This window comes from Salvelinus sp. IW2-2015, linkage group LG20 (genome assembly GCF_002910315.2).
Source record: "Salvelinus sp. IW2-2015 linkage group LG20, ASM291031v2, whole genome shotgun sequence".
NCBI lineage: Eukaryota > Metazoa > Chordata > Actinopteri > Salmoniformes > Salmonidae > Salvelinus > Salvelinus sp. IW2-2015.
The window spans coordinates 72,231,733-72,249,874 of record NC_036860.1 but is presented as its reverse complement, the minus strand read 5'-3'; the positions used below and the strand labels follow the sequence as shown (position 1 = coordinate 72,249,874).

Below are 18,142 nucleotides of genomic sequence, written 5' to 3'. Positions count from 1 at the left end.
GGCCCAGAAAGCCTTCAGTAGCTCCAGCATCAACCCTGATGACTACCGCGGCATGACCATGACCTGGTCCCAGTTCAACAGGGTAAGACCAGGGTCTCAAATGGCACCATATTTCCTATGTGGTGCACTACTTTTTACCAGGGCCCATCTTTTGACAAGAACCCTATGGGCACTGATCAAAAGTAGTGCACTTTGTAGTGAGTAGGGTGCCATGTGGGACACAGCCCATGACTACTGACCAGTGGACTACAAGACCTGACCTCTGCATTAGGAACAAGTTGTTGCAGAGGGGTGATATCATCTCTTTGTTACTCAGAGGGAATCTATTGTAGAGGTTTTACCATGCCTGGTTTGGGTATATTTTATTTAGATGTGAGTATGTGCCACTGCAGACACAGTTTACCTGTTTGGTGTTCCTTCCCGTGTTCAGAGTAATGATTCCACTATATCTGCATTGGGGGCGGCAGGTAGCCTAGTGGTTAGAGCGTTGGGCCAGTAACCGAAAGGTTGCTAGATCAAATCCCCGAGCTGACAAGGTAAAAATATGTCGTTCTGCCCCTGAACAAGGCAGTTAACCCACTGTTCCTAGGACATCATTGTAAATAAGAATATGTTCTCAACTGACTTGCCTGGTTAAATAAAAAAATACATTCTAATCTGCTCTCCTCGTGCTGAGTGAGTCTCTAATGTGTTTCTCTCTAAGGTGTGTCCCTAATGGCACCATATTCCCTACATAGTTCACTGGGCCCTGGTCAAAGGTAGGGAATAGGGTGCCATTTAGTCTGATGAGCTCTAGTTGGCTGGCTGTGAGGTCCTCAGGTCTGGTTAATGGGCCTGTTTGTCCAGACAGGAAGGACTAATTCAGCCCCAGTCCTCATTGGCTCCCTCTAACCAGCCACTGATAACAGAGAGCACACTCACATTCAGACCTCATTCACCACAGAGCATCAGCCTCATTAGAGAGAGAGAGGGCCTAGAAACAGGAACAGGAACATGCAACTCACTCACTGATACACACGTGTATGCACACACACACACACACGCATACTTATAAACTCGCTCTCCCCACAAACACAATAACCCGGTGGACTCTGCATTGCTGCAACAGTCATACTGATCTGAACTGGATGGATGGGGGTCAGCTGAACTCTGGGAAATATCTCTCACTGACTGACTGTCTATTGTAATTGCTGCTCTACTCTACTCTGTATGTGTGAGGGGAGGTTAGTGCGATTACAGACAGACAACAAATTGTTTATCGACTGTATGAAACCCAATGTCCCAATCCCTCTAACCTACAGGAGAGTCTGCCTGGCAGGAATTTCACATTCTGGCAGTGGTTTGATGGGGTCATGGAACTCACAAAAAAACATCTCAAACCACACTGGAATGATGGGTAAGAATACTTTTTTAAATGTCTATATTCCTAGAATTTCTACTCCAGAATAACCTGTGGAAATGAGGTTTGACTTGGATTGTGTGTTAGCGTAACATGAGATGCCTGCAGCGTGCACACGCCGCCCAAGTAGACAGGGAAATGGACAGAGAAAATGGCTCAAATAAACTAAATGCCTCTTTTTGTTGTCATTTGAATGGCAGCTGTAATGTGCTTTCTTTAGTGAGCCTTCTTGATAGAGTGCACTTGGTGTTTTTTCCTGTTAAGCCCCCCTGCTGTTGCAGCCTCACATTTGGATTGCTTTTTTAATCTCAACGAGCCGACCAAAAGGCCCTCCCCACAATGGACATGGCTTTACCATAGCAACCAAAGAGATATTTATCCCTACCTGTAATGGGTCAAAAGGATACAATTATTGTAGGGGAAAGGGCATGACAATGTATGTAACAATGTGTCTTTGTCTATCTCTGTCCTTATGTCCCCCTCCTGTCCTCCTCCTGTCCTCCTCCTGTCCTCCTCCTGTCCTCCTCATGTCCTCCTTATGTCCTCCTCCTGTCCTCCTTCTGTCCTCCTTCTGTCCTCCTCATGTCCTCCTCCTGTCCTCATGTTCTACTCATGTCCTCCTCCTGTCGGCTCCCTCATGTCCTGCCTCATTGTCCTCCTCCTGTCGCTCATGTCTCCTCCTGTCGCTCCTTAATGTGCTCCTGCCTGATGTCCTCCTCATGTCCTCTTAATGGGCCCTCCATTTTATTCTCTATACATCTCTCTCTCTCTCTCTCTCTCTCTCTCCTCTCTCTCTCTCTCTCCTCTCTCTCTATCTCTCTCTCTCTCTCTCTCTCTCTCTCGCTCTCTCTCGCTCTCTCTCATCTATTATTCCTTCCTCCGATCTCTATGTACAGGGCGATCCTGGGCTTTGTGAACAAGCAGCAGGCCCAGGACATGTTGATGTCCAAACCCAACGGGACCTTCCTGCTCCGCTTCAGCGACTCTGAGATCGGAGGGATCACTATCGCCTGGGTGGCTGAGAATCCCAACAAACCAGGTACTGACAACCAACCAGTCAAGCGATCTTTGTGAACAAGCAGCAGGCCCAGGACATGTTGATGTCCAAACCCAACGGGACCTTCCTGCTCCGCTTCAGCGACTCTGAGATCGGAGGGATCACTATCGCCTGGGTGGCTGAGAATCCCAACAAACCAGGTACTGACAACCAACCAGTCAAGCGATCAATCAATTCATTATTTTGTCAGTTAGTCAATTGATCTTAGACGGAGATGGTCTGTAAAAATAGCCAAGTGGAACTAAAGTAAGTGTGTCTATGTTTCCAGGGGAGAGGATGGTGTGGAACCTCATGCCCTACACAACAAAAGACTTCTCCATCCGCTCTTTGGCTGACCGCATCAGTGACCTCAACCACCTCCTGTTCCTCTACCCAGACAGACCCAAGGATGAGGTCTTCTCCAAATACTACACGCCACCCCTGTGTATGTACCTAACCTCTATTCATCTCTATACAAATAAATGATGACATATAATTATACTGTCGTATCTATTCTCTATATCTGTTGCAATTTGTTCAGATAGAGGCTTAACAGCCACACTGAGGAACCTGTGAATGTGGACCATCTCTGCAGTCTGAATATAGCGATTCTCCCTGTCTCTCCTTCCCTTGTCTTTCTCTCTTACAGCCAAAGCAGTGGATGGATACGTGAAACCGCAGATCAAACAAGTGGTACCAGAGTAAGTCTCTCTCTCTCTCCTTCTCGCTCTCTGTGGCGATAGGGCTGATTTAATCACCTAACAATGTGGCCTGAATGCAGATCAACCATTAGGTCTTCACTCCAGATGGAGGAACCAATTAGAGCCCAGCATCCGCGGGCCTGAGGGCGCCTCTGTCCCTCTCATCACTGCACTTAGTAATGTCAGTCTGGGTAATGAGTTWGCAGGGTCCCTATTGTTACCATGGGGCTGTGGGCCTCTCAATGGGAGGGCTCCAGGGGCTGCTGCCCAGCACCCTGCCTAACCTGATCCTGCTGCTCAAAGGGACTGGTGATTAATGAAGCAGAGGAGGCAGAGGAGGAGCAGGAGGAGGGGGTGGTGGTGGTGAGGGAGGGTGATGAAGGTTGCCGTGGTAACCGACAAAGCTTGCGATCGGATTGACGTTCTCTGACTCGTGCGCGTGTGTCTGTCTGTCTGTTTGTCTGGACCTGCAGGTTCACCACGACCAATCCTGACCCAGCAGCAAACCCCACCTACATGGATCACGGAGCCTCCCCTGTTGTCAGTCACCCTCCAAACTAACGGCATTTACCGCCTATGTGAGTATAGATTACATATGTGTGGCGTGCATGTGTGAGTGTGAGGTGTGTGTGTCTGATGGCCTGTGTTACTAACTGGTTCCTGTGTTGTTGGCAGGAGTGACTCCATGTTAGATGCGGACGGTGACTTTGACCTGGATGACACCATGGACGTGGCGCGACACGTTGAGGAGCTGCTGCGGCGACCGATGGAGACCAATGGAGCGGCCAGCAGTCGTGACCCTCAATCTCTGACCTCTGACACCAACAAAAGAACCCCGCACCTTTTGACATTTCTGATGGTTTAATTCCATTAATTTCCTCCTGTTTTAATTCAGATAGCTTAATGTGAAATGTTAATAATGTTGTGATAGTTTTTTTGTTTTTTCTTCTCAGCAGCAAAATGCATGTCAGTACCTTTTTTCAGTTTGTCTCGTACGTATCTGTAAAACAGACTAGGTATAAATGCAAAAACACAATGTTCCAGTATTGTATAAAAAAGAAAAGTCTTTCAATTCACGATGTATTTTAATTTGGTCATAATTCTAACAAAGATTTTTAAGAGCACTCTCTACAACCGGTATGAAGTCATTTAAACAGTTTGTATGTTTTTTTTGTTTTTATTTTATTATTGTAAATGGTTTATCAACAGAGTTTTTTATTAATCGCCCTCTGCCAAAAAGAGAAAAACTTAATGAAAATTTGTTGTTATTGACACAAATCATCGGATTGTTTGCTAGGGAAGTTTCAAGTAGTAGTATAATAATTCTGAATCTTACACACATAACTCCAGCAGAATGGCTCTCATTCATTCTCAGAGCACACTGAGTATCTATGTCAACACCACACGCACGCACGCACGCACGCACGCACGCACGCACGCACGGCACGGGCACGCACGCACCGCACGCACGGCACGCACGAACGCAACGCACGCACGCACGGCACGCACGCACGTCACGGCACTGGCACGCACGCACGCACGCACACACACCGACAACGCACACCCACACACACACACACACACACACACACACACACACACACACACTGTTGGGCATAATATACATCAGCTCCAGCTCTTTGGCCCCCTCTACACTCACATGAATAGTTTTAATTTGCCTGATTTGCACACAGGGTGTAATGTAAATACAGCATGTATCCAGGAGGCCAACTCAGGTCTCTGGAAGCCCATAGAGATAGATTAAGAGGACTCTCATTAATATACCATTTTAAACATGCCATTGCCATTGAGGTCCTTCCACATTTTAAAAGTGTCAACTGGTTGGGTATTTCGCTATGAGTTGGGAGCAAGTCAGCCAATGAAGAAGAATAACATGTACTACTTTAGTACCTCAACGGTGGCTGGCCCATGCTGGCATCACAGACGCATTTAAAAATGGCACAATAGCAAAGATCAGTCCTCTATGCTATCTCCCCTCCTTACGCCTGTAGATTATCGGCATGTGCCATCAACGCTACCTCTTCATTACCACTCTGTTGTCTGCCTGGTGTTTTAAAACAACTCATTTGGTCAGTCTTGTTATTCGGTTGTGACGTCTAGTGTTGACCAATCTATTTGGGGGGCTGTTGGGAGTTGTAGAGGAGCTGAGGTCACTGGGGTGTGTGTGGAGGAGCCTGAGGTCACTGGGGGGGTGTGGAGGAGGACTGAGGTCACTGGGGTGTGTGTGGAGGAGGCTGAGGTCATGGGGTGTGTGTGGAGGGAGGGCGAGGTCACCTGGGGTGTGTGTGGAGGGCGCTGAGGTCACTGTGGTGTGTGTGGAGGAGCTGAGGTCACTGGGGTGTGTGTGAGGAGGCCTGAGGTCACTGGTGTGTTGTGTGGAGGAGCTGAGGTCACTGGGGTGTGTGTGGAGGAGCTGATGGGGTCACTGGGGTGTGTGTGGAGGAGCCTGAGGTACTGGTGGTTGTGTGTGGAGGAGCTGAGGTCACTGGGGTGTGTGTAGAGGTCGGGGGTTTAGGTTGAGGAGTCTTGGTAGGGAAGTTCATTACAGGATGATGGTAGAAAGAGTCTCTATACTGGGTCCTTATTGGCTTAGTTCATCTGCTGAAGTACACTAACTACTCGATCCATAGCCTGAGATGACTAGTGGAGATCTAATTCAACTCCTTTTACCATGGGGCAGAGATACATTTTTGCCGTTTTAAAGCAAGTTTTCTGCAGTTCTACAAATTTTTCCATGGGGCGGAGATAAAAAAACAAAACACATTTCATGCAATTCTACTCATTTTACCATGGGGCAGAGATGCATGTTTTGAAGTTTTAAATCTAATTCCCTGCAATGCTACCAGTTTTGCCATGGGGTGGAGATACATTTTTGCAGTTTTAAAGCAAATTTCCTGTAATTCTACACATTTTGCCATTACTTATGTCATGTTAATGATATCTGAGTGAGTGTGACTAGCTAGACTAACTTGCCAATGTAAGCTGTTAGCTGACATGGCTAATTAAGTGACTGTCACTGACAAAACAGGAGAAAAACTGCTGATGCACAACCAAATTTCGAACCTTCACCTTCTAACTTTCAACAGTAAATTTAGACCCCAACTGAGTTCCCCCAAAAAGTGACCCGGGCCCTAAGCGACCGCTTATATCGCTTATGCCTGGAACCAGCCCTGATGGTACTCCTGTCTCTCTCTCTGTCTGTTTTTTCTCACTCTGTTTATCTCTGTCCGTAAGCCTGTCTCCTGTTTGCTGTTATTACTGATCACTGTCACTAAGTCTGCATGTGCATGTCTGTCTCTGTGTGATATAACATAAAACATCAACTGACAACCTGAGGTACAGATATATAGCTATATGTGCAGACAATATGAGGCGCTTGAACACTTGACTCATCAGTCCTGAGCATGAAGGCCGTTGCTACCATAAAGTTTGGGATATTTTGGCACTGGCTCACTCCCTGTCTTTCATCCAAGATGTTGTAGTGGGTCTGTCTCCATATAGTCCCAGCAGGATTAGTCTGCCATGGTACACCTAAGCTACCGCAGTTTAACAAAGCATGTAACGATAGATCCACCTGTTGCCGTGGCTACTCTGTTCACCCCCCCTCCCCCGCACATACACACACACACACACGTCTGAACCATTGGGCAATAGCACCATACAACCGCCACAGTCATATTACACACACACACACACACACACACAACCCATCCCCTCTACTCATAAGCTCTGCCCACTCAGGAATGAAGCCCTATGCTTAGTTGATGTATCATAAAATGAAAAAAAGACTAATAGAGTCTCTGTCTATTAGTGGAGGCTGGTGGGAGGAGCTATAGGAGGATGGGCTCATTGTAATGGCTGGAATGGAATAAATGCAACAGAGTCAAACATGTGGTTTCCATATGTTCGATGTGTTTGATGCCGTTCCATTGATTCCATTCCAGCCATTACAATGAGCCTGTCCTCCTATAGCTCCTCCCACCAGCCTCCTCTGCTATCTATATACAGCATATATGAATTTATTTTCTGTACCGTAATTCTATTTTATTACAGTATACTGTCTGTGAATGTAATCCCCTTGCATGACCTGAGGAGGGTGTACGTATAACACGGCAGCCACTGCAACCTCTTAGGTTTCATCAGAAGTATCTGAAAAGAGCCATATTGCAAACAGGAATCAGAAGAATGTTGCTTTTGCGTTTGTCCTGCTGACATTATTTAGTCTTTTCCCGTCTTTGTTTCTTTAATTTTTCCGGGTCAAAACAGCTAGTTTTTCTTCTTTGTATTTCTTGATTTTACTGATGTTTTTTGAAGAGTCAAAGCTACATGGGAATTCTTGTGACGTTTCCTTTTTTTAAACATTATTCTGATCATTTCAAACACCTTATGTACCCGGGAAGCTGTATATGTTCTGTTCAGTGTTAGTTCCACGTTTGTGGTTTGGTTTTAGCACTTTGCATGTGTTCCAAGAAAAACTGCAATTGAAAAAAAACAAGTTTTATAAATAATTTCAACCGTAACATGTATAATGAAAAATAAGTTGTGACTGAATAAATGTAATGGTTTATTTGTTCACATTCAATGTCAGTGTGAACTGCACCTTACCGATACTGTACATGAGACCATTTCAATAGAGTCAATTCAGAATGTAAACTCAAATTCCAATTCTAATTTCTTCTCATTGAGCATTGAAGCATTGTATTTAGATTACTTTCTGAATTGAAAAGGAATAGACCCAAACCCTGACTAGCCTTTCAACAGCCTTCGGACTGGGTGTGGGCATCATAGCACCGCTATAACATTGGTTTATGTGATCGGTTGTCCAGTGGCAACTCACATCTGCCATCTTGTGGCAGGAACATATATTGTCTCTGAGACACAGTACTGTACTGGTATGTACTGTCCCTTTAATGCCAGAGGGGCTTTTCTCACCTGTCACTCAGGGCCAAGGGGACATGGAAAGGTGATTAGACAATGTAATTAACCTAATGCATGAACTGCAATCGACTATGACCCCATTGATTACTATAAAATATATTATGATTGTCAATTTCCTATGGAACAGACAGATCCAAGACCCACTGTTAGCCTTCTCAACAAATAACTCAATCACATTTACTATATTCTAATTAATTTTTTCCCATTTTTAAAAACATCGGACATGTCTGGAGGTCAGAGAGCGACTGTTGCTTGGATACGAAACTGCACGTGGTTGCTTGGTTACTGTTCAATATTCACAACAATAGCTTTAAAAGCGTTGGACAGAGAATACAATTCAATGTAACACAGCAGTAAGGCGAAATGGGCAATTTTTTAAAATTGAAAACATGCAGTATACAGGAGGACACCRCTGTTTTCTTTCAGTTGACAACAGACAATTCTGCAGATAAAACAAACAGAAATAGTACAGGAAACCAGCCTTTCACACAATAAAGCAGTTCTCCCAGCAAAGGAAATGGTTAGAGCATTTAGGGCATGTGAAAGGGAAAGGAGGAGACCTAGTCAGTTGTACAACTGAATGCATTCAACTGAAATGTATCTTCCGCATTTAACCCACCCCTCTGAATCAGAGGGTGAATGTGTGGGGTGATTACAGTAGAATATTGTATACTGTAGTATAATAAGGTATACTACATAAATATAGTATTATAAGGTATTCACAGCCATATCTTACTTGACATTGAATTGTATATACTCAAGACAAAAAGGCTCTGGGAGAGTTGCAAGTCTATCACCCACCAGCTGCTATGTATTGCCTCGCTGCACAGGACTGAAATGACCAGCTTTTTCAATGGAGCAGTTGGATCCGTCCTCTCGTTCTACCTTGTGACCACTAGATGTCCTCAGTGCCCAATGTGATTCCTGCACTCTGCAATAACACTGGGAATGGAAATGAACGATGAAACGAAGCACAATGCCAGTCAGCAGTATGCATAGGATGCATGTGGGACATGTCACGTGATGAACATGTTGTAACAGGAATAGAAACACCATGACAGACGTGCTTTTTAAAATGCGCCCTTCTGTTAGGTTCATATCACCATCCCAGCTCAATAAAGCTGTCTCTCAGTCTCTCCTACAGGTCAAAAATTTTAATATTTAGCCACGGCCTTGACGTCCTCCCCAGGAAACATCTTTCATCAGATAATTAAGATGCAAATTGGCACTAATTACCATCGTATTAGTCTATGCATACAAATGAATCTCTATATCAACTCCAGTAATTAGGGGCTCCAGTGGAAGGAGGTCCAGTCGAGGCACAAAGGGCACAGACACGGTCGCTATGGGATGGTACAGAAAACCACAGCCCTGCTCTGATTGATAAGTAAAGAGTGTTAACACGGAGGGTGTTTAAGGAACGAGTTTAATTTCCTCCCTCCACAGAGGTCATGTGAGTGAGAACAGGAAGTGATGTGTAAGAGAAACAGAAAGTATGGTGGTTATGCTCTGGGAGGAATGCCCTCAGACCCCCTGCTGTGGGGAGTCTCCGCTCACTTCACTAGAAAAAACGAATGACACTTTTGGGGATTATTCAGCCTCATCTTGTGTCAGAGTTCCCAGAGTTGATTTCCTGTATTGATACATAATAATTCTCACAATGCATGAATGAGGTGAGAGGGCCGTAACGTCTGTGGTCTAATGTCTTAAATACAAGATGTGGCCGGGTCACACATATACAAAAAAAAAACTTCCATGGTAACGATTTGACCTTATGACCTCAACCTCCAGGACAAAAACCCTGTGGGACCTGCACCGTCAGATTACCCAGCAGTCAAAGGGCCTTTCATCAGCTGTGATTGGGTAACCCTGATTAATACTATTGTCATCAATACAATCTAAAATGATCTGGCTTCTCCTGGAGAGGGGCCCGAGGGATCAGGGTTGAGGGGGGGAGGGATGTATGGATGGATGGCTATCCCCTTTATATGTCCGTGGTTCACAGAGGGGGGAGGTGGGGGGAAGGGAGACAGCACCACTTCGGCTCACTTCCTGTCACAGGAAGCTACAAGCAACTTCAGTGGAAATCAAACAGGGTGTGATTTAATTGTTAGTGGCATGATAGTCAAATGGAAAACACCGCTGCAACTGCTTTCCATTTCCTGTTCTGTTGATCTCTCACAGCCTCTCTTGTATTCTCTCTCTGTGTCTCTCTATCACTCTCTCTCTCTCTCCAGCTCTCATTCATAATAATTCCATTCTCCTCCCCAGTAGAGTAGGACCATCCTCATCTGTTCATCACATCTTTCTTCCTAAGCGGAGGAGTGTTAGCACACCAGTTACCAGTTTGCAGTGATGCAGCATATGATAAGGTCCTTGGTTAATAAGTCCTAGTGTGGTTCCTCCGTGTGGGTCCTGGAGGGGCTCCTGTTTGAGTTTGAGGCTTGGGAGCCAAAGGGATTTGAACATTAAAGTGAGACAGCCTGGCTGAAAGGCTTGGCGCAGGACTTTTAAAAGCAGGACTTATTCTGAATTATTTCTGAAGATGCATAATGCATGAATCAAAGTGAGTGAGAGAGAGGAAAGAGAGGGACTACCTCACCCCAACCTCTTGCCTTCCTTCTTGACTTATTTTTCTCATCAGTAGTATCCCTCACCTCCATCTCGCCTTCTCACCTTTCCTCGATCCTTCCATCCACCCCATTTTTCTTTATTTTCCTCCCCAATGTGTTCATTCCACCAACATCTCTCTCTCTCTCTCTCTCTCTTTCTCTGTCTCTCTCTCTGTCTCTCTCTCTGTCTCTCTGTCTCTCTCTCTCTCTCTCTCTCTATCTCTCTATCTCTCTCTAGCCCAGCATCTGAACTACTGTGTTCTAGAAGAATCAGCTGTGTATAAATAATTCACATTGAGAAGTAGTTTCTGGTCAATGAGTACATAGACTGACCCGCTGGCTGGCTGGCTGACTGGCTGACTGGCAGATTGACTGGTGTAAGACGGATGAGGCAGCCGCAGGATGTATGCTACTGCCCTCATTTAAGTTTACAGGAAGGAAGAAAACATACACACACACACACACATACACACAAACATGCACGCTCTATCCTAGTTCACACTCCTTCAATTCAAAGACACATCAGTGTCACAGAAAACCACAGAGCAGCTGATCTAACCATTCATCCATACTGCAGGATTTGATTATAATGACTTGGTTCGACAATAATGACCAAACACTCTGAGCATTTCTACCGCAGCAGCACACGATTTCTCTCCTTCCAATTGGCTGTGGTGTGGTTTGTCCTCTCAGTGGGTTATAACTGAACTGTATTATCTTGGTGTTTATTGTTCATCGTTCCTTCCTCCTCCCCTGACATGTCTGCCTGATGGTGAAGATACCGGTTTCGTCACAAATGGCAACCTATTCCCTACAAAATGCACTACTTTTGACCAGGGCCCTATATGAGCTGTGGTCAAAAGTAGTGCACTATATAGGGAATAGGGTACCATTTGGGATGAAGCCCTGTTAGTGGGTTTGTCCTGCATCATTAGGGGTAAAACACTTTAACAGAATGATGAGTTTCTGTGAAGTCATTGTTGAAGTAGATCGATAAAGATTTTTGTAGAATTCATCAGCGATTGCACAGAGATAATTGTCCCCCTTGTTTCCCAGATTTGTTGAATGACGATAGTGAAAGTGATTGAGCTAATTTGTGGTCAGAATTGAATCCTTACTGATATTGTGGGTTTCTATCCGCAGCAGTTGAATTCTGAACTGTGGCACAGCGATTGGTTCTACAGTAGGAATAGATACAGCAAGGATAGGTCTATTCTGAGTCCTGTGCTTCTCATTCTCACCAATCGATAATGTGGAGGTGCCTGGTGTGGTGTTTATGTGAGTGGAAGCCATGTGACATTCTCTGTGGATTAGAGTTGGAGATAATGTCGATGATGCGCCACTCCCTCTCTGATTGGGACTGAAGCCTGGCCTGAAAATAATAATAGTCTCGTTAAGAGACTGCATGTCATATTTGGTTCTGAGATTAAGTTGATAACGCCCATAGGGATACGTAATATGAGGATCATCAGCATCAATGGAGCTTTTTGCCCTTGCCATCAGAAAGGGCAATTTGTTCTTAATGCAAGTTAGGGGACTTTCTGAATCACATTTTTTTTTATTTAACCTTTATTTAACATGGCAAGTGAGTTAAGAACAAATTCCTATTTACAATGACGGCCTACACCGGCCAAACCTGGACGACACTGGGCCAATTGTACGCCACCCTATGGGACTCCCAATCACAGACGGTTGTGATACAGCCTGGATTTGAACAAGGATGTCTGTAGTGACGTCTCTAGCACTGAGATGCAGTGCCTTATAGACCACTGCGCCACTCTGGAGTAACCAGAGTCTCCCTGACCTAAATTTTGGCTGTGATAATAAATGTGCATTTGAAAAGCCTTAGAGAATAGCCTAATGATAAGACATATTTCACTCACATTCCCTGTTAATCAGAGGAGGCTGGTGGGAGGAGCGGTGGGAGGATGGGTTCATTGTAATGCCTGGAATGGAATTAAGGGAATGGTATACAAACAAATAAAACATATGGAAACCACATTCCATTCCAGCCATTACAATGAGCATGTCCTCCTATGGATCCTCCCACCAGCCTCCTCTGATGTTAATACTTTAATGTCTTTTAGCCTAGAAATGGCTTAGGCTACAGGTTGTGGTATGAATGAACATAAATCATTTCAGTGTGTGTGTGTGTGTGTGAGGAACGTTAATAATTTAAGTGTACGTGTGTGTGTATGTGTGTGTGTCTGTCTGTCTGTGAATTAGCGCACACGGACATGGATCGTGTAGGGAGGGGACAAGCGAGCAACTCACATAACAGCGCATTGTATATAGCTGCATCCCGCGGATGCACGTGGGGATGTACATCTGCAAGAGCGGATAGGAGAGTAGGGACCAGGCGAATAAGACGTTCTTCTGCATGCAGCCTCTGCGCAAACAAGAAGCTTGGAGAAAAACGAAAGCGCGTGTAAACGCTAATTAACGCCTTTTTATTAGCCGGAACTGTTTCTAAGGGGACTCCTTAAGAATCCATGGGGTTAGCTAATCACACCAGATCACATACGGAGGACCATCTGTTCATTTTCGAGCGACAATAGTTTGTTCAGCCAAACGCGGACGGTTCAATCAGTCTATCCTAGATTCAGTGGACTGCGCTTCGTCGGTGGACTGATGATCTATGTGGGCTACACAGCCGTGGACTCATGTTTTGAAACAATGGGTCAATGCACTAGGTTGAATGTGTTGCTGTAACGTCCGTGGATGATGGCAGGGGTACACGCTTCCGAGGCTGTGTCGGGACATTTGCTAAATCCTACCATTGCAGCCTCTCCGGCACAGGACGCGACACAAATAGCGGGGTTGAACAACAATGACGCCACSGTGCTGCCTCCGACTGGCACCCGGGCATACCTGGACATTTCGGCGGCTGCCTTTGCCCACGGGCACCCGGTCTATGGGGCGGAGGGAGTTTACACCAACGGAAGGTACATGGACCACGGGAGTCCTYGGACKGGCAGCAGCAGCCGTGACAATTCAGCCGAAAGGAGTCATGGAGGCGTGAACACACCTTGCGGCATTATGAAGGTTGGTTTGTTTTCATAAAGCCTACTTTATAATGTCACGTCAATCATAGGAAGCTCTTAAAGGTTGCGTTAATGAGGGAATCATTATCTCACAGCTCTCGCAAAACCACATGACCCCTTCAGGTAGCCAGTGACTAGCCCTCATTGTGATTCATTCTATTGTTATGGACCCAGGGTTAGATGAACTGTTTGTTAGTGACAAAGCTGTAATAATAATAATAAAGGATGCTGAGTTGTTACTGTGTAACAAACTGATGGTCTAGTGCCGGGTAAACATTTTGCTGAGGGGAATGTTATGATGTGGTCTATCATTCACCGCTAGGCTGCAAGGCTCCGAAACAGTTACAATGTTACAAAGAAGGTAGGACTAACTGATCCAATGCTCTGAAGTTTGCGTGATGTCCTTCTTCATGCCTTGCGGTGCTGATGGTGTGGGAAGCTGCTGCCGGCGGCTGCTGCTGCTGCAAGGTTAGGTCACCAAAGGTGAAATAAGATGCTTTAGCTGCGCTCATAGCAGAGGACAACCTTTAACAGTTATGACATTCCCTCCCTGGATAGTACAACATGCCTCTATAGTCGAACTACGCTACTGTTCCAATAGACTTGTAAATATAGTACTATGTAAAAGTAAAACTGGCAATGCTGTTTACATCGTACGCAAAATTGTTTGTTGACCGTTAAGATGAGGCCTAGCCGCAAAGTCTTGGCTCATCAAGGGAATTTCAAACATAAATGATAGGCCTACATATTACAGAGAACATGTCTGCCTGTAGTCACTATTTCCCCCAAGTCTCATGTGTCCTACTCCAGGATGTCTTCAGTCAGATGGTGTAGCATGACAGAGACAGACAGACTGGGGGGGCTTGTGGAGAAGCTCTGTGGAGGTGGGAGTTTTTGGAGAGAGAGAGTGGCATTCTGTCATTACAAGCCAGTTTGCTTAGCAACCAGTATAAAACCATGAAGCTATCCATTCACCCTGTTATTGAATTCCCTGTGGATGTGCGGGCGAACAAATCTAAACACTGCCTGCTCTCTGGTTTGATGTGCTTCTCTGAGGTGTAGGGGAATCCTTGAGAAAATGAACAAGTCCCTGAGTGTTGCTTCTCTTCACCCCAGGGTGTTTTGCCCTGTTGATGAAAAGCAGGGCCTGTTCTTCCAGGAAATTCCATGGAATAGTATAATTCGAGGCGAAGGCCTAAATCGCTCCACTCCGAACTTCCCTCCGAAAGAACTGGAGCCATCTACTGATGTTCATAAATTCAAACTTCATAACAGAAATATGGCAAGAATGCAGAGCGGATCATGTTGTCAACATGCTCTAGGTCTTAAATCCTCTAAAGCTTATTCTCCGAATGTACTGTCCTGTTCGTATGGCATTGTATTGTTATACTTATAAGGCTTTGTTGCAATATTTCTTGTGATGCACATGGTGATAAACATGTTTAGAGTTTTCGTCTGTAAGTCAGCTCAGCCGTGTGGCAACTTTGATCTCTCTCCAACTGTTGCTATCGGAAGGACCAGGATGTACTATCAAAGATGCTGGACAAATAGAACCAGTAAAGAAGACGCACTCCTTCGCTAGAGCAATGCATCTATGATGTAGAGACTGCCTCGACCCAGTCAGATAAGGGTTAATTGTCCGTATGGCTTACGGGATTCACGTTGAGGAAAGTTCACCACTGGATTTAGGGTCAACACTTTGAATGCCAGGCGTGAAATGCCAGTTGACAGACAACTCACCGTAGGTTCTAAGTGTGTGACTCTGTCAGGCCTGCGTGTGATAACCCGATTAGATAACCATGTCCTCTTTTAGCAGCGCATCAGAGCATCACTGTCGTTTCCTGTTCTCATTCCAATATGGATGYGTTGGTCCTACAGCACACTGACGTCCGCTTTTATCCCTGTATGTCTCCTAAAGGCCTACACGCATCCTTAGGCGTAAAATAGTCTATCTCAAGGGTTAGTGTTCTGGAACTTTCTATCACAGAACAGTTAGGGTCAGCGGTTCTTCTAGATAGACTCTGCTGCGAATGCAGCCAAGTGGGCATGTTTATTCATAGAATCAGAGAGGAGAGTCGCAACACGGTGAACTTCGTCGTCAGTCACGACATGGGGAACACACAGATAGAGAGTGGCGTGATGGGAATCTGGGTCAGCTCTCTCTGTAGTAGAGCTGGGCGATATGGACCAAAAAAATCCATATCGTGATAAATTGCCTGAATTGATGCGATGACCATAAATAGAAGGATAGTTAATAACATTAATGTGCAACAAGTTTTTTAAACGTTTCATTTAAACTACTACTAGATTGATGGTTGTATCCATCAACTGTCCCATTAACAATCACCCATATTAACACACTTATTTCATTTCAAACTTCACATTTCTCTAGTACAGGCTACGTATCGTAATGAACCATATCAGGAAAATGCCCGCGATAAATGATTATTTTTGGTTTATTGTCCCAGCTCTATCCTGTAGTGTGTTGTAGTGCTAGTGTTGTTCATGTGTAGTGTAGTTGGAGCTTCAGTACCCACACACACACGTTTCATCAGCCTGAAACATGAGCTGAGGCGTCTGAACGGTCTAAAGGGGGGAGTGGGGWAGAGAGGCAAATGAGCAATTACAGCATTGTGCTCATTACAGAGTTATTCCGGAAGATTGAAAACAAACGTGTTATTTTTTAAACCTCCTGTTTGGACTTGACGTGTCAATGTATGGCATGAGGGAGCAGTGGAGAACCCATCTATGTGTGTATTGTTGAACCAGCCAAATCCTGCAAGGCTGTCACACCCTTGGAGTGGTGAGTGACTGTCCCATGGGTGGAGGGAAGGGAAGGCTTCCAAAGTGGTTGGAGAGGACGGGTTGACGGGGGCTATTCCAGTCTGTTTTTTTTAAGCAGGGCTGTGGACAGCTGCAGGCTCCTGCCCTGCCTCACTTTAGCTGACTGTTGGGGAGATGGCTGTCTGCCTTGCCGGCCTGCCAGCACAGACCGAGAGGGATAGGAAGGATCTTCCCCCAGCACTGTTGTGACCAAAATGAGTTTCTTTATCTCCCCCCTCTCCCTCCCTCCCTCCCTCCCTCCCTCTCTGAGTGGTTTTTGACCTCTGGAGCAAATTAAAGGTCAGTCTTATTCAGGGCGGTTACTGGAAAGATGAACATTGTCAGCATGACAAAGCAGAGCRAAAACATGACGGGATGAAATAATAACAGATGTTATACAGAGTAATACACAGAACCGTAACCACAGTGCTTTGTGGTCACRGAGCTAGCTGTTGGGACCTACCATATAGCCCAACTGCATGCCACCACACCCATCCCCTCCCTCTCTTCACCAACTCCTCACCCCAGTCCCCAGTCATGTCATTGAAGGGCAGGACATCAGCTCATCCTGTCATTTATTCAACCCCTTTCCACTTTATTAACCTAGTGTGTCCTACTTCTGGTTGGCTAACAGTCTGGCTAACAGTAATTCAGCTCGCTATCCTGTACCAGTCCTGGTCACATGGCTCTATAATACATTAGTCAAGCACTCAGRGAGTGTGAGAGTGAGATTAGTTCTCTATGTGACTCTCTCTCTCCTTCTCKCTATCTCTCTCTTTGATAGACAGAGATATGTGACATGGCATGGCTCTCAAGAGAAGACAGGCTATGTGCACACCGCCCACAAAATGAGGTGGAAACTGAGCTGCACATCCTAACCTCCTGCCAAATGTATGAMCATATTAGAGACACATATTTSCCTCAGATTACACAGATCCACAAAGAATTCGAAAACAAACCAGATTTTGATAAACTCCCATATCTACTGGGTGAAATACCACAKTGTGCCATCATAGTAGCAAGATGTGTGACCTGTTGCCACAAGAAAAGGGCAACCAGTGAAGAACAAACACCATTGTAAATACAACCCATATTTATGCTTATTTATTTTCCCTTGTGTACTTTAACCATTTGTACATTGTTACAACACTGTATATATACATAATATGACATTTGTAATGTCTTTATTGTTTTGAAACTTCTGTATRTGTAATGTTTACTGTTAATTTTTATTGTTTATTTCACTTTTGTATATTATCTACCTCACTTGCTTTGGCAATGTTAACACATGTTTCCCATGCCAATAAAACCCTTGAATTGAATTGATATGTGTCTGTTATATAGATAGAGAGAGGATATTTTTTAAATAGATGGCGACGTTCGACAATGATGTTTTAAGGAATGTTTTGGATCGGCGGTATCTGAAGAACTCTGATTTGAGTGCAGCAGTCTTAYTTACTCCTTTAAATCTAGGTCATATCTAAATTCAGCTCCAGTCGCATTCAAGGAAAGAGATGATTCTAGGTTATACGTATAGAAAGGAATCTCATTCKCAATCGAGCATAGAC

General features: G+C 45.0%; 1 protein-coding gene and 1 pseudogene across 1 annotated transcript in view; both read left to right on the top strand.

The window, feature by feature from the left end:
- LOC111980766 (signal transducer and activator of transcription 5B-like) overlaps window positions 1-3,934 on the top strand; it is a 31,736-nt pseudogene extending 27,802 nt beyond the window's left edge.
- Window positions 3,935-12,964: 9,030 nt separating this feature from the next.
- LOC139029507 (inactive phospholipase C-like protein 2) overlaps window positions 12,965-18,142 on the top strand; it is a 282,717-nt gene continuing 277,539 nt past the window's right edge. Inside the window, exon 1 of the mRNA XM_070449616.1 lies at window positions 12,965-13,752. Coding sequence (XP_070305717.1) covers window positions 13,429-13,752 — 324 coding nt within the window. The 5' untranslated portion in view covers window positions 12,965-13,428. The remainder of the gene's footprint in view (window positions 13,753-18,142) is intronic.